Genomic DNA, 17,151 nt, shown 5'->3' on the forward strand with positions numbered 1-17,151 from the left:
CATAGTTGCACGTTTTGATGAGTTGAGGGACCAATGGTAATGAATTTTCAGTTGAGGGACCATTACTCCAATTGAGTTAAAGTTTAGGGACTATTGCTACAATTTACTCTAAAATTGCAAAAAAAAATATTTAATCAAATTCTTAAATGGAACAAATATTTAATTATCGACATTGAAAAATGAAGCGCTTATATCAAAATGTCTTTTTCCCTCCAAAATTTCCCAATGTATTACTGACTTTGATTCATGGAGAGCATCTTCTTCTTGTTTTTTTTCTAATTAGTCCATTTTGGTTTTCCCCGCTCCCTATTCTACGTTGAAAATGATAGATTTAGGTTTTTGTTAACTCCCGAGTTTTGGGTGCCTTAAACTAGAGAGTGAAACCTAAAACCCATCTCCCTAATTTCTTGTCTTTCTCTCCATTTTCTGAACTGCATACATTTTATATCCTAATAATGTGCAACTATGCCACCAAAATGGATCGAAACTACCAAAAACAAAAAAAAACAAAACAAAACAAAATTTGCTGCCCAGTCGATTAAACTATTGCTCGTTTGTGCCAAGAGCCAGCCACCCTCTCTCAAATGAAGCGCTTATATCAAAACGTCTTTTTCCCTCCAAAGTTTCCCAATGTATTACTGACTTTGATTCATGGAGAGCATCTTCTTCTTGTTTTTTTTCTAATTAGTCCAATTTGGTTTTCCCTGCTCCCTATTCTACGTTGAATATGATAGATTTAGGTTTTTGTTAACTCCTGAGTTTTGGGCACCTTAAAATAGAGAGTGAAACCTAAAACCCATCTCCCTAATTTCTTGTCTTTCTCTCCATTTTCTGAACTACATACATTTTATATCCTAATAATATGCAACTATGCCACCAAAATGGATCGAAACTACCAAAAACACAAAAAAACAAAACAAAACAAAACAAAACAAAACTCGCTGCCTAGTCGATTAAACTATTGCTCGTTTGTGCCAAGAACCGGTCACCCTCTCTCAACTGGGACGAGACTAGTGCCTCGTCTCGACTTTAACATAGAGAGAGAGGGTACATTAAACGATTTTTTAAACTTCATCTTTGGTCAATCAAGTTGTTTTGCAAATCCAAAAGACAGCTGTGTTTGATCTTCCATTTTGCTTTGACCAAGAAACAAGTCCTTATGCTAACTACCCGAGAAAGTCTTGAGTACATGGTCCACATACGGGCTGGGAGCCTGTGAGGGCTTTCCTTGTATCACAGCCTCACTCAAGAATTTCTCCAAATACATAGCGCAATACTCCCTGAGGCTTAATACAAAGTTCAGACTGCAATACGAACTAGAACGATGCAAATCTGCATCTATTACCCGGGTCACTCAAAAGGATGATCAACTATCTTATACAGCAAAATTTCTCCAAAATTACTTTTTTAAAGAGAGAATTTGAGTTGCTAATGAAACAGAAAATCTGATTATATGTCTCAACTAGTACATTGTTGCTTTTCATAAGCAAGACATCTTTAGCTAGAATGGACAAACCCTATGTTCCTGAGAATTGCCGAATCCGATTGCATAAAGCAATGTTGTAAATTAGTACATTTATGCGTACACACGAGTATATATGGCATTGAACCTCAATTTTCCGGGCGGCCATAACCGTATACGGAACGTATTAAATCAGTCGAATGCTTCTGGAGGAGCATTGCCAAGTTCTTGCACCAGACCACCCCGCATTCATACCAATGTTAGAGAGTCCTGTGAGTAGGAATACCTAACTACATCCCAATGCAACTTATACTTGTTAGATACCGCCCGAGGCTGCTCCATACACATGTCATGAAGCTACAAGATATTCGGCTGTACATCTTGTCCCACTCGGAGCCACAGATCATCGTCCCTACCTATGACTTCGCTTCTTTCGTATTTCAGAAGTATCCCAAACAAAATCTTTCCCTGCATCAGTAAAAAATTTGATCTGTGAATTAAAAAGATAATAATTAAATAAACATAACTTTCAAAAATCCATCAGGATTACCTTCGCTCTCCTATACGATGCTAGAGTAGCCAAAGGTTCATTTGACTTCTGCACTTGTCCAGCTTCATGAACAATGTTGATCATCTGGCAACGATTACATCCACCCAAAGACTAGGAAACAAAACATAAACAAATTAATGAGACAAAACGAGAGAAAAGGCATCCTTATGTTTAAAGTAATAACTTACTGTGAAGTATTTATTCCCAATTTTAAGATTTCTCCATCCATCTTCAACATATGGTTCACCCCCAGATAAGACGAGGTTGGGCCGAAACCTCATTGGATCGATTTGACCTGCAGCTCCACGAGCACCCTTTTGTACGTCTTCTGCCATCAATAACTCAGCAGCATGAAATTTCAAATATCAAGGGAAAAGGAAATTTTATACACCAAACGACCACTAAATTGAAAAGAGCATAGACATTAATTGTTCGTCTGAAGAAACCTTTCTGTATGTGCTAACTTGCCCTCGGTTAGATTGGAATATGTTCTCCAGCTAGCTAGCTCATGGAGGGGTTTAACCACAAATTAAAAGCGACATCTTGACATGGTTTTTACAGTACAGTAAGAGGTTCCATTACTATGTAAGAACTTACTTGTGCTTACTCTGCGGTTGAGGTCAGATACGCTTTCCTCAGATATTAATAAGAACTGAGCTTCATTCGAAAAATTCAATATGCCCTGCGCATCTCTGCCCATGCACATACTTTTGCTCTTATTCAAGCAATGGTTGTGATTCGAACTATAACAGTGTAATAAAGTGCATGGTCGGCCAATGGCATTGCTGAACCAAATATTGGCTTCATTGTCGTAACACTGTACTTCATATCTAAGGGAAGAAAAAAGACATAACTTCAAAAGCTTTATATAAAACTTAAGCGAACTTTCTAAACTTCATAATTTCACTACATGGAAACTGTCGTAATAACAAATACTCACAGAAAATAACTAACAGATACATTATTTGATCTTTCAAATTAGAAAAATGGACCCAGAAACAAATAAGTGCTTAAGAAATTATGCTGATTTCAAGCCACCAAGATCTACATATGTATATATACATATATGAATGCACACATCTGCTCTGGTAATATTTTTGTCATAGTTACTTCATCACAGTCATTGCTATAGTAATTGTCGATATCTGTGACTTGAATTAAACCCTACTTAAATCAGGTAATAATGACACTAACATTCCACCGGTATAGAAAGCCATAGTGCTAACAAGGCCATACTAATCTAGAAGTGAAGATTAAAAAGCAGTTAAATTGACCGACCGGAAAATCTAAAAGATCATGGGATTTCAGTTTAAATTTTTTCTCTTACCTCTGGCCATTTAACTTAATTTCTTCTCGCACACCATTGCATGAATCTGTCAGAATGTTGATTGGCAGTCTCGCTTGGCATCGTGGTGACTCTACAAACAATATTCCCTCATTGAGGTCAATAAAAGTACTGATAAAGCACATGTCAGGAACCTGCAAAACCAAGTTTAGAAGAATTAAGTGAATATTTATCAATTTTATTGGTCAAAAGATAAAACAATTTGATGTTCACATACTCCAAATTATGAAATCTCCCCCGAGAACGTGTGTTCGTATCCCCCTCCCCTAATATTCCTTGTATCAAAACTATGAAAAACTCTATGAAGAATAGATCAGACACTTGGAAATTATAACCGTGTGGGCCACATCTAGAATGCTGTTTAACATATTTTTTTTTATATTTCACCTAGAAATACCCTCATCTTTTAGAAAAAAGCTAATCCTTTTAACAAAAAACCAACTAAATAAATAAATACTAAAAGGACTAGCTCAAAATAATCTACATGGTACTCATTTATTACTACTTTAGTTATGTCCGCCATTATGGATTAAACATGGCTGCTTTAGCAGGGTGGATTTAAAAAGCTTGAAATGGGAAATGGACATATGGTAGTAGATGGAAATACACCAGGTTTCCCCATAGAGTTGTGTTTGTACGTGGCATGCATGTAAAACTACTTCTGCATCAGAAACTACTTTCACCTTTTTCTGTGTAAGAATTTCACCACTTGGGCTTGTAAGAACCCATTCTCGATCATGAAGCAGACCTGCTCAAAAATCACAGAAAAAAGAATAAAATTCAATCTGTAAATCAACTTTAGAAGCTCCAACCCAATCAAAAAATTTAAATTTACGCAACCCATGGAAATGAGAAGATGGTAAATAGCTACCAGTACTGCTCAAAGGCCAACTTTCCACGGTGAATCCTGCGCATGATTTTATTGGGTAGACAGTAATCGACTTGAGATACAAACTAGCAGCTGGTAGTCTGCTTTCAGGACCTACAATTTTTTAAAACTTAATTTTAGTAAGTTGACAAAGTTTACTGTGAAGGCAACACATCTACACAAGAATCACTCAGAAAAGTGTAACGAAGAAAATTTGACATCAGAAATAAAAGACATTGATCTAATTCCAGTTTTCAACTCATTCGGCCGATAATACAAAGCAGCATACTAATTAACCAGAAAGAGGATGAACCTTGGTTTATTTGATAACCCCTTTCATTCCAATTTGGTAATGCCACAAACGAACTTGTCAGGAAATCAACGAATTTCTGCATATCATAAAACAAGAAAGAGAGAAGAAAATTGGACAGGAAAGAAAACCCCAAATTAGTGTTTTCGGCTATATTTCTCTCATTGTGTGTATACTGTATATTATATATTCCACTCTTTTAAATTAACACAGAAATGGCCTTCTAAAAATCTAAGAAAATGAGCATCTTAAAGCCGGAATATTGAACTTCAAGTTCATTTAGAATCCTTACATTAGCTTATGGATGAAAGTAAAACTAGAAACAAAATGCAGCGCCACTGTACACTCAAAATTTTGACTAGAACCCTCTATGGTTTGAGAACGAATATCTACCTTTGCATCTTCAAACGTTGACATATAACCAAAGGATACTCTCACAGCTCCAGTAGGTTTGCCATGAATTATGTCATTATCATCCCAGCAAACATGGCCAGCCTAATTTCAAAAACCTAATTGTTATAAATATTTCTTAACACTCCAGAATCCAAAATAGACGTCATGAGTGGACCATGTAAATATAATAAAAGAAACTGATTGAGAAGCAAGAAACACCTCAATATTTGAAAGAAGATCTGAGTGAGACAAGCCAAGATATTTTGCACATGCACCGGGATTGCAAAAGCATCCTGTCTACACAGAAAGCAGGATATAAGGGACTGTCAAAACCTATCCAAAGGGGAGTGAAGTTACTGATCTTATAGAGTAGAGTACAAAAAAATTGATAAGAACAATAGGATCAGTTGAATGCCAAAAGAAAATCTCACAAATTTTACCCGTAACTGAATTCCAGATAAAGATGCCAGTTTTTCCACTTCACGGTATCCACACCAAGATCCATCCAACCTTTTCAAGTTGAAAGTGACTGTAGGGCCAAATCCATGAAATGATGCCTAATAGAGGAAAGTGTCAAATCACAGCAGATGGTTGTTTACAAATCCCAAAAAACATAGTAGAAAGAGATTGAGTGTCAGTACTCAGTAGAGTATACTCATCAGATGTAAGACTTCCCAAACTAATTAACGTCGACAGATAAGAAGCCCATAAATCAGAAATGTTAAAAAGTATAGCAAACATATTCATCATGTTAACCAGACTCGCTGAACGTCAAGAAACTAAAAAAATGGATCTTGATACTCCAATAAACTTGGTTTTCACCTTCTACTTTCTTTCCCTTGAGAATTACATGCAGAGAGGCTCCCTTAAAAATCCATGTCTACTTGTAATAAAAATAACAATATAACCATCCCCGCCCCAAAAGATAAAGCCCTTCATTCGGGCCCTGTTTAAATAAAAGCAGCAGCTTTGTTAAGAACAATAGAAACACGATAAGCATTAAATTACAACCTTTGAAGTTCCATAGAGTGAGCAAACACTGGCTCCATTTTCATGCCTCAAGGCCAAGAGCTTCTTCCTCACATAAGTTGCAAGTGATGCTGTATGCCTGTAATGTAAAAGGGTTACGCGGTAGAGCATATCAAATGTGTGTAGGCAGAAACAACTGATGAAAGATTATAACGAAAAAGTATGAAAACCAAGAAGAAAATACACTTCTGGACAAAAGAAACATTAGTAAGAAAAAGGTTTATTTTTCTCACTGTACAAAATGCATTGTGAAAGTAACAAACTATAACATACCGAGATATGGCAGATTCAGTTAGGGAATTGAAAATTTTGAACCCATGGTGAATAGATGCTATGCTCAGGAATGAAATGGTACCGTCCTCAAACAGCTCTTCCACACCTTTTCTTCTTCTAACGAAGTCAATATCAGCAATTGAGGCTGCGACTGTGCCTGAAATATTCTAATGATTACCCACTGAGTAACAATCCCGATGGTGATAGAAAATTAGGTAAAAAGGTGCAGACCTCCACTGAAGTATGTCTTCTTTAGTAATCTGGAAGCATCTGAGGTATAACATAAACAATATGTAAGATTAGAGAAAACTTCCAGCACACCATTAGAAGCTATGGATATATTCATGATTAATTACTTACCCTTTCGAGCAATGAGCGCTCCAAGTCCAGTTGGATAACCAAATAGCTTAACAAGAAACATAAAAACCAAAAATCAATACCCAAAGGTGATTGTTTCTAATACAATCCAAACAAATATATGTACCTTGTAGAAAGACATAACAACAAAATCTGCCGGATATTGTGATAAATCCGGTGGTTCTGTGGCAGATCCTTTTGCAGCATCAATCAAGACCATCCAGCGGCCACTTATGAGATACAAAATAAAAAAGAACCAATATTTAATGCATAACACCCAATATGAAGAATTGTTTGAAAAATTCTCAAAATTTCTATAGTGTATACTACCCACATGTGCAATATAAACAAGAAAGTATACTAGAATGGGCATAAACTACGCTGTCTAACAGAGAAGCAATCAAAGAGTGATCATCAACAAAGATTCTACAAGAACAAATTTATTATACTTGTCTTCCAGGAAAACCCTCCATTGAAAAAAAAAAGAGACCAGATGACAGATAGAGAGACTCAGAGGATAAATATCTATCACATTCTTCACTCCAAATATGTGTTCTACAGACATCCATAAAGGACTGATAAGCATAATATAAACTGATTGCAGTAACTATTAATAATAATTTTGTCGAGATAAAATATGCCATCATTCACTAATTCAAATTAGACTTGAGTGCAAATGGCAGAGCATATATAAAAGTTAAATGGATAACAATGGCATGACTATCATACTTGCAAAATGGGGAGCCATCCAGAATTCTTGTTGGGTCTTCTTTAATTGTCTTCACCAAATCAAGATTAAATCTCAACCCTGAGAAATTGCACTCTGAGGGGAAGGCAAATAAGTTATATGCATCACCTGTATCAGGTCAATTAAATGAATCAAATTCCCATACGTTATCATGAATTCTCAAGAAAATATCAGTATGCAAAACTGATGTTTATATAAGAGTATAGAACATAACCCTCTATATATCTATATCCATATATGCATCTATATATGCATATGAAGTAACTTAGAAAGGAAAGACAGACAGCCAGTGTGTGCACGTGTGTCTTACACAGAGACAGAGAGAAATAGCTTAATTCGAAACGATCCATGAAGAATATAAATCAAGATTTTCTATGAGTTCAAACAATCCTCACAGGTCATGTTCCAACTTACTGATGTTGCAACAGATATCCAATGCGAGATTGCCATAATCTTGAATGTCACGAGGACTAACCGTGAAAAAATTCATAATTCAGCCAAACTGTTTGGACCCCCTCTTTCTCTATCAAATGTGTGTGTGTGTGAATACATATGTTGGAAACAACCATTCAAAGATTCTTGGATGATGTGCTGCGATAAAGTTCAGGTCAATTTCCAGTCGATATCAAAAGTGTCCACTTAGAAATACCTGTTGGTTCTCCCTCCAGGGATCTAGCTTCACTTCTCCTTTGTATGGGGTGCTGCAATGCCTTTGTGGATGCTACAGTACCATTAGATACTCCATGATGCGCAGTCTCTTCAACATCTATTGCAAAAGCTGCAGCTCCTTGACCCAGTGCATATCTAAACTAATTAAGGGCTACATTTATATGGATTTCACACTCTTAAGAAGGTGAAAAAGGCAAAAAACAAAAGAATAATGACTTCAATTAATAATTTAGCAGTATGTGCAAACAATCGCAAACGAAAGGAACAGACTTGATTTCAAAAAGATTTCAGGGATAATAAAATCATCTGACAAAACTGATGTGTAACTATGCCAAACATTAAGCACAAACTTGGAAGCTGTAACTTATAACAGAGATTAAAAAATGATGATTTTGTAAGGCATGATAGGATGCTCTCTAATCCCAAGTACACTATTGTGATTCTCCATCGTGTAAGCAAAACAGCTCTGACAGCTCCATGGAAAGGCCTCCCCTACCAGTTTCAGCGCCGCTGTAGCCCCAGAAGTGAAAATGCAGCTGTAATCTTTTGGGGATGCTTTACAATAGTCCAGGACCTATACGAGTGTAACAGGGCTATCAAAAAACTCAAAATACAAAATGTGGGACGAACTATTGATTTTGCACATGAACCACCAGATGTTAAATATCACTCGCTAACACAATTCAGAACAACAATTAGCACTCACAACATTTGACAATCTATCTAAATACTTGGAAAATTAGAAAAAGATTGAAACTTCGAAAATACAATAAATTGGGAAAATAATACGGAAGCAGATGGAGATAACATGGTATACCTGTTGCCGGGCTTCCCTTACGATGTCACTCGTAGCAGAACTGGTATCACTTTGGCTATCTAGATACAAATTAAGGCACTTAACGAAAAAAAAATACAATAAGATTACACGAAAATCTGACTTCAAGTTTTAAACAACAAGGAAAACAAGACTATTCCAAATTCTGTTCCAGCAACCATTAACTACATAACGATTTCTAAAACCGAAATCATTCATTTTACACGTAATAGGATACGTGGGTTTCCATAAGCATTGGAAGTGAAATCTTTGAAGATTGCTTCCATCTGCAACTCAGAATACATAGTTGCACCAGCATGATCCAAGTACACAAGTCCTACATTTTCCAAACCCAACAGCATCAACAACCAAAACCCAATAATAATTCAGTTAAAAGATTGAAAATTTTCACTTGGGTCAACTAAAAAGATTGAAAAGTAACAAATTTCATTCTCAGAAGCTCTGTTGTATCGTTTTCCAGCTCAAATTTCTCGGGAAACAAGCAGAAATTAAAAGGGACGGAACATAGAAGGGAATTAAAGAGATGCAGACCATCTAATCGTTTGAATTCGGTAGCTCGGATTTCGTCGATGGTTTTGGGTCCGTTGGGGTATCCGTAGTGCTCTCCAAACTCTCTCAGAAACGCTTCCTTGCTCGCCTCCATGCTCGATTACACGGTGGGACAGAGAGATGGATTAAGCGGTAAATGAAACTTTTGTGCCTTCAAGTTTCAAGAGTTTGTGAGTGGCCTTAAAAGGTTGAAAAGTAAAAGCTTTATTAGTTTTCGCTACTTTGACAAGGCGTCCATCCACCCAATCCAACCATTCTACTTCTTGTTCTAAATGCCAATTGATTCGGCTTACCATGTGTCTACACTTCAGCAAAACTCAATATTTCTGAATCTGACTTTTTTTTTTTTTTTTTTTTTGAGTTTTAACCAAACACTTTCGGTACTGTTCACTTTTAACGAAAAATTATATTTATATCTTTCTCTGGTACTATTCACTATACCTTTAAAAAAAGTTTTTTATTAAAAGAGAACTTTTTTTGGACTTTTCGTTAGTTTTTTTTTTTCTCTTCTGTATTCATCGAATTGTGATGCAATGCTTAGATGTATTTATCGGAACCGGATTCCCTCCCGACCCAAAGGAATTAAGCCTAAGGATCAAATGATTTGGGCCATTGAAATTTGATCTAATGGCTACAATTATTATAACTTTTAGAGGGCCTCTTGTTTGTAGCCGTTTGATCAAATTTCAATAGTCCGGATCATTTGATGAGGAGGCTCAATTCCTTTGGGTCCGGAGGGGATCCGGTTTCATATTTATCATTATGGCTGTCAGTGATTTATTAAAATATATATATTGATATGAACAATATCTAACAGTCTGAATAGTAATTGTATTTAATACATGTAATTATTGTGCTCAATCGCATTTTAATTTGGTTTGATTTGTTTCGTTTTACTTTTCTATGAGTTTTTTGTTTGGCTTTTTCTTATTGGTTCAGTTTTGACGTATCACAAATAAGAAATAAGTACATTAATCAACGTAGTAGTTAATCATTAACAACTATATCATTTGGTTTAAAAATTTCAAATTTCAAATTTATTTTTCCTAGCATCACATTTTTTTAATAAAATCTAAAAATTAGAGATGACTTGTACGCGAGGAGTGTTGGAGATGACTCGTAGCAAAAAGGGATTTATGCACTAGGATCCTCATGCTGCGTTCCGTGTCTCTCCTCTCGCTCTCCTTCATCTCCATGAAGCGTCAAGCCTCTGACCAATATACTTTGCGCATAGTCTTTAGGGATGTGATATTCACACACTCATTTTTACTTCTCCTACATATTTTTGGTTTTCGGCGGTCGGATCGAATGAATTGAAGAATATCAACGGACAGAAATTAACAATGAGTGTGTGAGAAGTAAAAAGGATGTGTGGATAGCACATCCCTAGTCTTTATTCTTTCTTTCCTAAAAGAGTATCAGTAGAATTAAGAAATTACATTGAATTTTATGGCAGCAAATTTGGAAGAAGTTTCAAAATTTCTATGCGAGATTGGCACTGATATTCGAGAAATAGAGATTGAAGTTTGAAAAAATTTCTCCGCAAAATTTTTCTGGGGATCAAATAGTCATCGGCCCACCTGCTCATGCAGATATAGAAGATAAATAAAGTGGAGTCTTTATTCTAAAGTCCTAAAAATGTACAATGGTCAAAGTTTTTCCTTGTGTGTTCAAGAGTGCAATGTTACATCAAAATCAAGCAAAAGACAAAGCATTTACAGTCACAAGAAGTTACAAAAAATATACAAGAGAAGCCGGTCAAGCATACCAGTCCATGCAGAGGAAGAAGGTGGGAGAGAAGAGAGAAAGTTGGCGGCAAGGGGATAAAAAGAGATGACTTTTAGACTTTTCAAGAAGTATGGGCTTGAAGTTTGGGTTATATAGATTTTTTTCTTATTTGAAATTGGACTTGAAAAATGAAAACGAATTTAATAAATACAAATATATTAATTTATATTTGGTTAATTCAGTTCGATTTTTTGAATTTTTCAAACCGAACTAATGGTCTTTGGTTCGATTTGGTTTTTTAACTTCGGTTCGATTTTTTTTTTTGTTTCAATTCGGTGAATGGTTTGATTTTTGTTCATTTTTAATTTTTCTAGCCCACCCTTAAATTTTCATGGTTCTCGATCTGCCTGTTTACAAAATAAAAGATAACCAAGATAACTGAAATTACAAAACAGTTAAAAAAAAAGAGACTCGAGGAAAGTGAAAGCACAAAGAGAAATACAACCCCTCCTTATTACATGGATCAAGGGAGCAAACTTAATTTAAAGTTGCACAGTCACTTATATGGTTTGAAATTACGGGATATCTTTTGCAGATCAAGTAGTGGCGTAATCAAGAGACTTCTTCCCGTCATGCGCATTGCTAAAGAAGTTGTTCATATAATCCTCAAACACCACCTCACGGTAACGAGCAACTCCATCGCTTTCCACCACCTCAGGCAATGGCCCAATTCTTTCTGTTGGCTTTGGGATGCTAAATATTGGGACAGACACTCTTGATTGGCTGCTTGTAGTTCGCACTCTGTGCTCAGCACTTTTGTACCTTCCATTACTAAGTATCTACAACAGAACAATATCACAAGTGAACACATGGTTAAATCCATAATAATTTGAGCTTTTCTAGCCACACTTGTCTACCATAAGCAAGTGCAAGTTATTTTCTGCATGGTTAAATAAATCTCACATTCAATTTATGTTCTGATTCATTCACCACACCCAGAAGATTATGATTAACATTTTTCGTACTAAAAATTGAAACACATTTGATAATGAATTTCTACAACTTACCCATTTAATTGTAAGGATAAATATAACCATCTACTTGTAGTTTATGTATCTGATATTATGGTTATGGTCAAAAGACTCAAAAGTAGGGTTAATATATAACTAAACTGTATTCAAATACTTCACAAGATTTTACAAGCAAAAGCCATAATCTAATTAAATTAAATATGCACGACGAAGAAATATTTTCCATGAAACAAATATATACAAAGCTTAATCTTATGAATTTTGTAGCTAGTGAACTAACCTGTAACGTATCACCAATGTTGATGACCAGAGCACCAGGGACAGGAGTGATCTCAATCCATTCTCCTTTCTTTTCACCATCCATGTCTTCTTCAAGTTTCACATACAAACCTCCAATTCCATCTTGCAGCAACACAGTTAGGGTGCCCATGTCTGAGTGACGCCCGACACCAACAGTGAGCTCAGGATCAGGGCATGTTGGGTAATAATTCATGTTAACCATCCTTAACCCAATGAGTGCCTCAAATTTTGAGTCTTCTAGTGTCACTCCAAGCTTTGCTATCAAAACTTTCACTATTTTCTTTACCATATCTGTTGAGGTTTTCAGATACTCGAGTGCAACGTTCCTGTAAATATATCATATTAAGCATAGAACGCTTGATCAAGTTGGTATTTTAATTTGTCAATGATTGTTAGAATTTGGGTACGTATTAAGAGGCAAACATTTTATTACGAGACTATGACATATCATATGTTGTAAGACTGTAAATATAAACAAACAAACTATTGATTAGATAAACTGTTAGTAATTAATTTGAATGTGTAGTTCAAATTAGCAGGCAATATATATGAAAAGAATAATCAATAATATCATACTTGCATTCATTGGGCCAATAACTGAGAGCATCAGCATCACTAGTATACACCATGCTCACATAGTCCTTCCACTCCAATGCCTTCTCCTTCTCCGGCACAAAGCTCGTCCCATACTTTACGTGCGGGCTAGGGCTCAAACCTTTCTGAAACGCAGCCTTCTTCTCAGGCGCTTGTCCGAAGAAATCATTAGCAGAACTTTTAAGGGATTCTAGCAACTCGAGAGGTATGCCATGGTTCAAAACTTGGAAGAACCCAAGAACCTCAGCAGCATTGGCAATGTCATTTGCCACTTGGTCATGATCAGGTCCATCCAGCTTTGACAAATCAATTGGTGGTAGCTCATGAACTGATGCATTCAGCTTCACTATGCGCTCATGTGGTGGCTGTATGTATTGCTCAGGGACTTTGGACAAGCCTAAGTCCACCATGCCCTTCACACCATTGCCATCTCGAACAACAAAGTTGAATAGTGATTTTCCATCTTCAAAACTAGGAGCCATTGATTTTTTGTGTGTATTTGATGATATAGGTGTATAACTAGATTGATGAATATTTGATGAAACGGATGGGCAAAGGGTGACATTAAATACTAGCTAGAAGGTCGATGGAATTTGGTTGTGGTTTTAATATAGCATGCAGAAGGCAAGATTCATGGCTTTCTGAGTTTTTAGTAGGTTCGTATTTTTCTTCTTTTAAGGAAATAGAATTTCATTAAGCTAAGATACTATACGCATATCATCATTTAGAGTACACTCTAACACCGAGGAACGTCTTCTATTCCGATTTTACAAGTATTAAAATATTAGAGAGGAAATTTAGTTAGGCTATGAGCTATTCTATTACAAATTTACGAGGTCTCGGTGCACGGTTACGTTTAAACGAACATTTTTTTAGTTTCATCCACAAGGTGCACATTATGAGATAAATCCTTCTATAATTTATCACATTTTGAGAGTATGATCCTAAAATAATGAGAATCCAACATCAATCGTCATTTTAGCCTAAGTGAGGTCGATAAAATTTCATGTTTGGAAGAAGTAATAATGTTAAGGAAAGGCCACCTAGATGGCTAATGGGTACACATTTAGTTAAATAGAGGTCCGTTTAAGTGTAGATATGTGTTCGTTGTGGTAGTGAGTTGTGATTTTTGTGCTTGTGATGATGATGGTGATGATATATGGAGTATACATGGGTACCCATTGACCATCCCTTACCACCATTGCTTTCCCCCCTTAGATTATGAATTTAATATGCCGAGAAAATTGAAGCAATAGTCTTTGAACTTTGGCCCCATTAGAGCTTGGGTCTCTAGACTAAAAATCCATGAACTTGTTACAATGTGAAGAAATGGCCCTGACAAAAAATGGATGGATGTTCTAACAAAGTTAGACTAAAGGACCATTGCTCTACATTATAATAAGTTCACGAACCAATACTCACAGATTTTTAGTTCAGGAACCCAAGCTCCAATTGAGCTAAATTCAAGGACCATTGCTCCGATTACCTCTTAATATGCCGAGTCATGCTCTCCTAAGGTCCTTATTTTAAGGACCCCTAAGACCAAATGCATATTAGCCATAAGATTACATTAGTTTATATCCAAAAGCTTAAAATATTTGACAACTTAATAAAACAAAGACATGTCATTTACAAGTGAAGAAAAATACCAATAGATCGTAGTACTAAGTGACAAATTTATTTCTATATTAATTAGTTAATATACTTATAATTTCTTTTATTTATGATGATTTTTTATCCTTTATTCATAGAATTATCTTATGCTTATGATAGGGTTAATTATAGTAATTTAAATCCGCTTCATCTTCTTTCATGCTCCAAAACGATTCTTATTTCTTCCTTCATGAAATCTGCTTTTTTCCCTCCTCTCTGCTCCCAAGCATAGATGATCAAAGATGTCCATCATCTAATTTCCATTGAAGGTTTGATTTGCAGAAATTAGCTAATCTTGTCTTCTTTATCCTTTTGTTTTTTCTTCATGTTTTTCAATTTTTTTTTATAAAACTCTTTTTTTTCTTCTTCATATTTTTCTCCCTCAGTATCATCTTTTTTATTTATCATTTTCTATGAATTTTGTTGATGTCTATTTATCACATGTTTTTTTTTTGTTAATCTACTTCTATAATTTTTATATTACCTATATCATGGATAAATTGTATTATCTACATATACATATCAAATATTTTTTTATAAATATGTTTATCTACCTGTATCATAAGTTGTCTTTTTCAGTCTACATATACCATGGATTAATAGTGCATACATGCACACACATCATTTGCTGATGTTCTCACACAAATTAATTGTGTTTATCTTCCTGTACTATAGATTTTTGTTCATAATTTAGCTATATCACAAATTAATTGAATTATCTACCTACATAGAAAATGTTTTTTTTTTCCTTTAATGAACAAATTATTTTTGTTTGTGGATTTTATATATTTTTCATTTCAACTGAAGTCATGGCTTTATAGTCATACACATGAACTTACTTTAAATTATTTTTCCTTAAATGGTGGCTTACACGGAAGGAATTTGAAGATTCAAATTTTGAAATTTAAATTTAAGTAAATAATGCATAAATTAAGAAATTTAGAAATATCAACATTTTTACTAAAAGGACAAAATGAGAATAAGACAAGATCAATTAGACCTAAACCGGTAAGAACATGCTATTGAACTCAATCTGAGATTACCTGATTTTTTTGGATCTGGATCTGAGTGCTCCTAAAAAAAACTCAAATTAATACATTCACATAGTTAGTATAATCATTAATTAACAATCAAATATACAATAATGACAGCTAACAATCACATATGACCGTCAATGGATGATTCATGATTGTATTAAATACTTCAATCCCGAATTTTTTTTCACCTTATTAAGTGCTTCAATCCCGATTTTTTTCCCCTTGTAAGTGAGATGTCTAAAGTTTCATTTTTATCAAATGCGAGTTTGAACCATATTATTGTTAGCCCATTGTGAGACTTATCACACGCTCCCCAACCCCCTTACTTAGTGTAGATAATATCGTTTGTTAAAAAAATTAATAATAATAATCCCAAAGTTCGGTAGAAATCTTGAAGGAGAAGAGGAAATTCAGGAAATTTTTTTTTTTTTTGCTATAAACGATTATTGTTTCGTCAATTTCGCAATAAAGAGGCAAGGTTATCATAAATGTAAGAGAATTTGGTTGCTTTAAGGATTCTACAATATTATTGTTAGTTTATTGTGAGGTCAAGTTCACCCCTTCCCTTCTTAGTAAAAATTGCTAAACTAATCTATCTCAAAAGATGATGGTCTATCAGGGTAAAACAATGAGTCTAAGATAATGAGCTAATCAGCTTGGTAATCAAAATTTAACTCTTTATCATATTAGGCTTAAATTAAACGGGTTGCTTCTCATTTGCAAGAGTGAAAATACTTCCAAATAATCCCCATGGTTATTTGTATACCCCTGTTAGAATTTAGTGTTACAACATACAGACGGCTTTCCGATTGTAGAGAACCTTTTTTTTTTACCTTAAAATTGAACACAAGATTAAAGCACCCTATTCAATTCTCTTTGTACGAATTATTCAATGTCATCAATGAATATCGTACTACTCTCAAACAAACAAAAAATTGAATACAAAAATTCCTGTATATCGGAAAGTCTAGTTTTTTAACCGAGAAAATTATCTTTGATTTATTGATTGATAAATTATATATATGTGGTTGGTGAGGATAGTAAAATTATAATTTAGACACCAAAGTCATCCAATAATGATGTTACTTGTCTGTAAACTGAAGTCTCTAGATCCTATTTACTGAATATACATGGCTGGCGGGGTTTCTATTTTATTTTCTTATTTGCTGGTGAGGATTTCACAATCTTACAACACTTGTATTTTTGGATTAATTAAAAATAAGTAAGTATTTTACTTGTACTATATTGTATATGATATTTGGATGCATGAATAATGCATGTGTACCATGAACTAGGAAGAATCAAATTGATTAGCGTGTTGATGTAATTAAGCTTTCGGTGGAGTGAGACAGCAAGGGCGCAGAGGAATTGAAGGCATATGCACCACTCCCCACAGACAAAGCCTGCATGCATATATATG

The 17,151-nt window shown here is 34.9% G+C and overlaps 2 protein-coding genes across 3 annotated transcripts; both read right to left on the reverse strand.

Annotated features, from left to right (window-relative positions):
- Positions 1 to 1,425: 1,425 nt before the first annotated feature.
- On the reverse strand, positions 1,426 to 9,662 carry LOC103435418 (molybdenum cofactor sulfurase). 2 transcript variants are annotated; one of them, XM_029102783.2, is made up of 22 exons: positions 9,371 to 9,662; positions 9,057 to 9,155; positions 8,822 to 8,880; positions 8,418 to 8,578; positions 7,985 to 8,139; positions 7,317 to 7,443; positions 6,715 to 6,817; positions 6,591 to 6,636; positions 6,462 to 6,500; positions 6,231 to 6,387; positions 5,940 to 6,036; positions 5,369 to 5,485; positions 5,148 to 5,225; positions 4,929 to 5,030; positions 4,539 to 4,614; positions 4,229 to 4,339; positions 4,041 to 4,105; positions 3,340 to 3,491; positions 2,610 to 2,842; positions 2,201 to 2,337; positions 2,013 to 2,123; positions 1,426 to 1,930 (listed from the first exon to the last, which is right to left on the reverse strand). In XM_029102783.2, exons 1-22 carry the CDS (start codon positions 9,480 to 9,482, stop codon positions 1,820 to 1,822), a joined length of 2,448 nt encoding a protein of 815 aa, XP_028958616.1. In that variant the 5' UTR covers positions 9,483 to 9,662; the 3' UTR covers positions 1,426 to 1,819. The 2 variants fall into 2 exon arrangements, with proteins under 2 accessions (XP_028958616.1, XP_008372033.2); XM_008373811.4 differs by having other exon boundaries at positions 2,201 to 2,340.
- A 1,935-nt stretch (positions 9,663 to 11,597) lies between these two features.
- Positions 11,598 to 13,632, reverse strand: LOC103435419 (scopoletin 8-hydroxylase). The gene is made up of 3 exons (XM_008373812.4): positions 13,024 to 13,632; positions 12,428 to 12,773; positions 11,598 to 11,955 (listed from the first exon to the last, which is right to left on the reverse strand). The coding sequence occupies exons 1-3, from the start codon at positions 13,521 to 13,523 to the stop codon at positions 11,713 to 11,715; spliced, it is 1,089 nt and encodes a 362-aa protein (XP_008372034.2). The 5' UTR covers positions 13,524 to 13,632; the 3' UTR covers positions 11,598 to 11,712.
- Positions 13,633 to 17,151: the final 3,519 nt, after the last annotated feature.

Source organism: Malus domestica, chromosome 05, assembly GCF_042453785.1.
Source record: "Malus domestica chromosome 05, GDT2T_hap1".
Taxonomy (NCBI): Eukaryota; Viridiplantae; Streptophyta; class Magnoliopsida; order Rosales; family Rosaceae; genus Malus; species Malus domestica.

Bases quoted from the DNA above. Each gene is read 5' to 3' on its own strand.
- LOC103435418 (XM_008373811.4), bottom strand. From the start codon at position 9,482: ATGGAGGCGAGCAAGGAAGCGTTTCTGAGAGAGTTTGGAGAGCACTAC. The intron at 4,340-4,538 runs GTTCATCCTCTT...AAAAAATTGTAG, and splicing joins GGGTTATCAAATAAACCAAG to GTCCTGAAAGCAGACTACCA. The intron at 2,124-2,200 runs GTAAGTTATTAC...TTTGTTTCCTAG, and splicing joins TTGGGAATAAATACTTCACA to TCTTTGGGTGGATGTAATCG.
- LOC103435419 (XM_008373812.4), bottom strand. From the start codon at position 13,523: ATGGCTCCTAGTTTTGAAGATGGAAAATCACTATTCAACTTTGTTGTT. The intron at 12,774-13,023 runs GTATGATATTAT...ATATATTTACAG, and splicing joins TATTGGCCCAATGAATGCAA to GAACGTTGCACTCGAGTATC. The intron at 11,956-12,427 runs GTTAGTTCACTA...GTTCTGTTGTAG, and splicing joins ACATTGGTGATACGTTACAG to ATACTTAGTAATGGAAGGTA.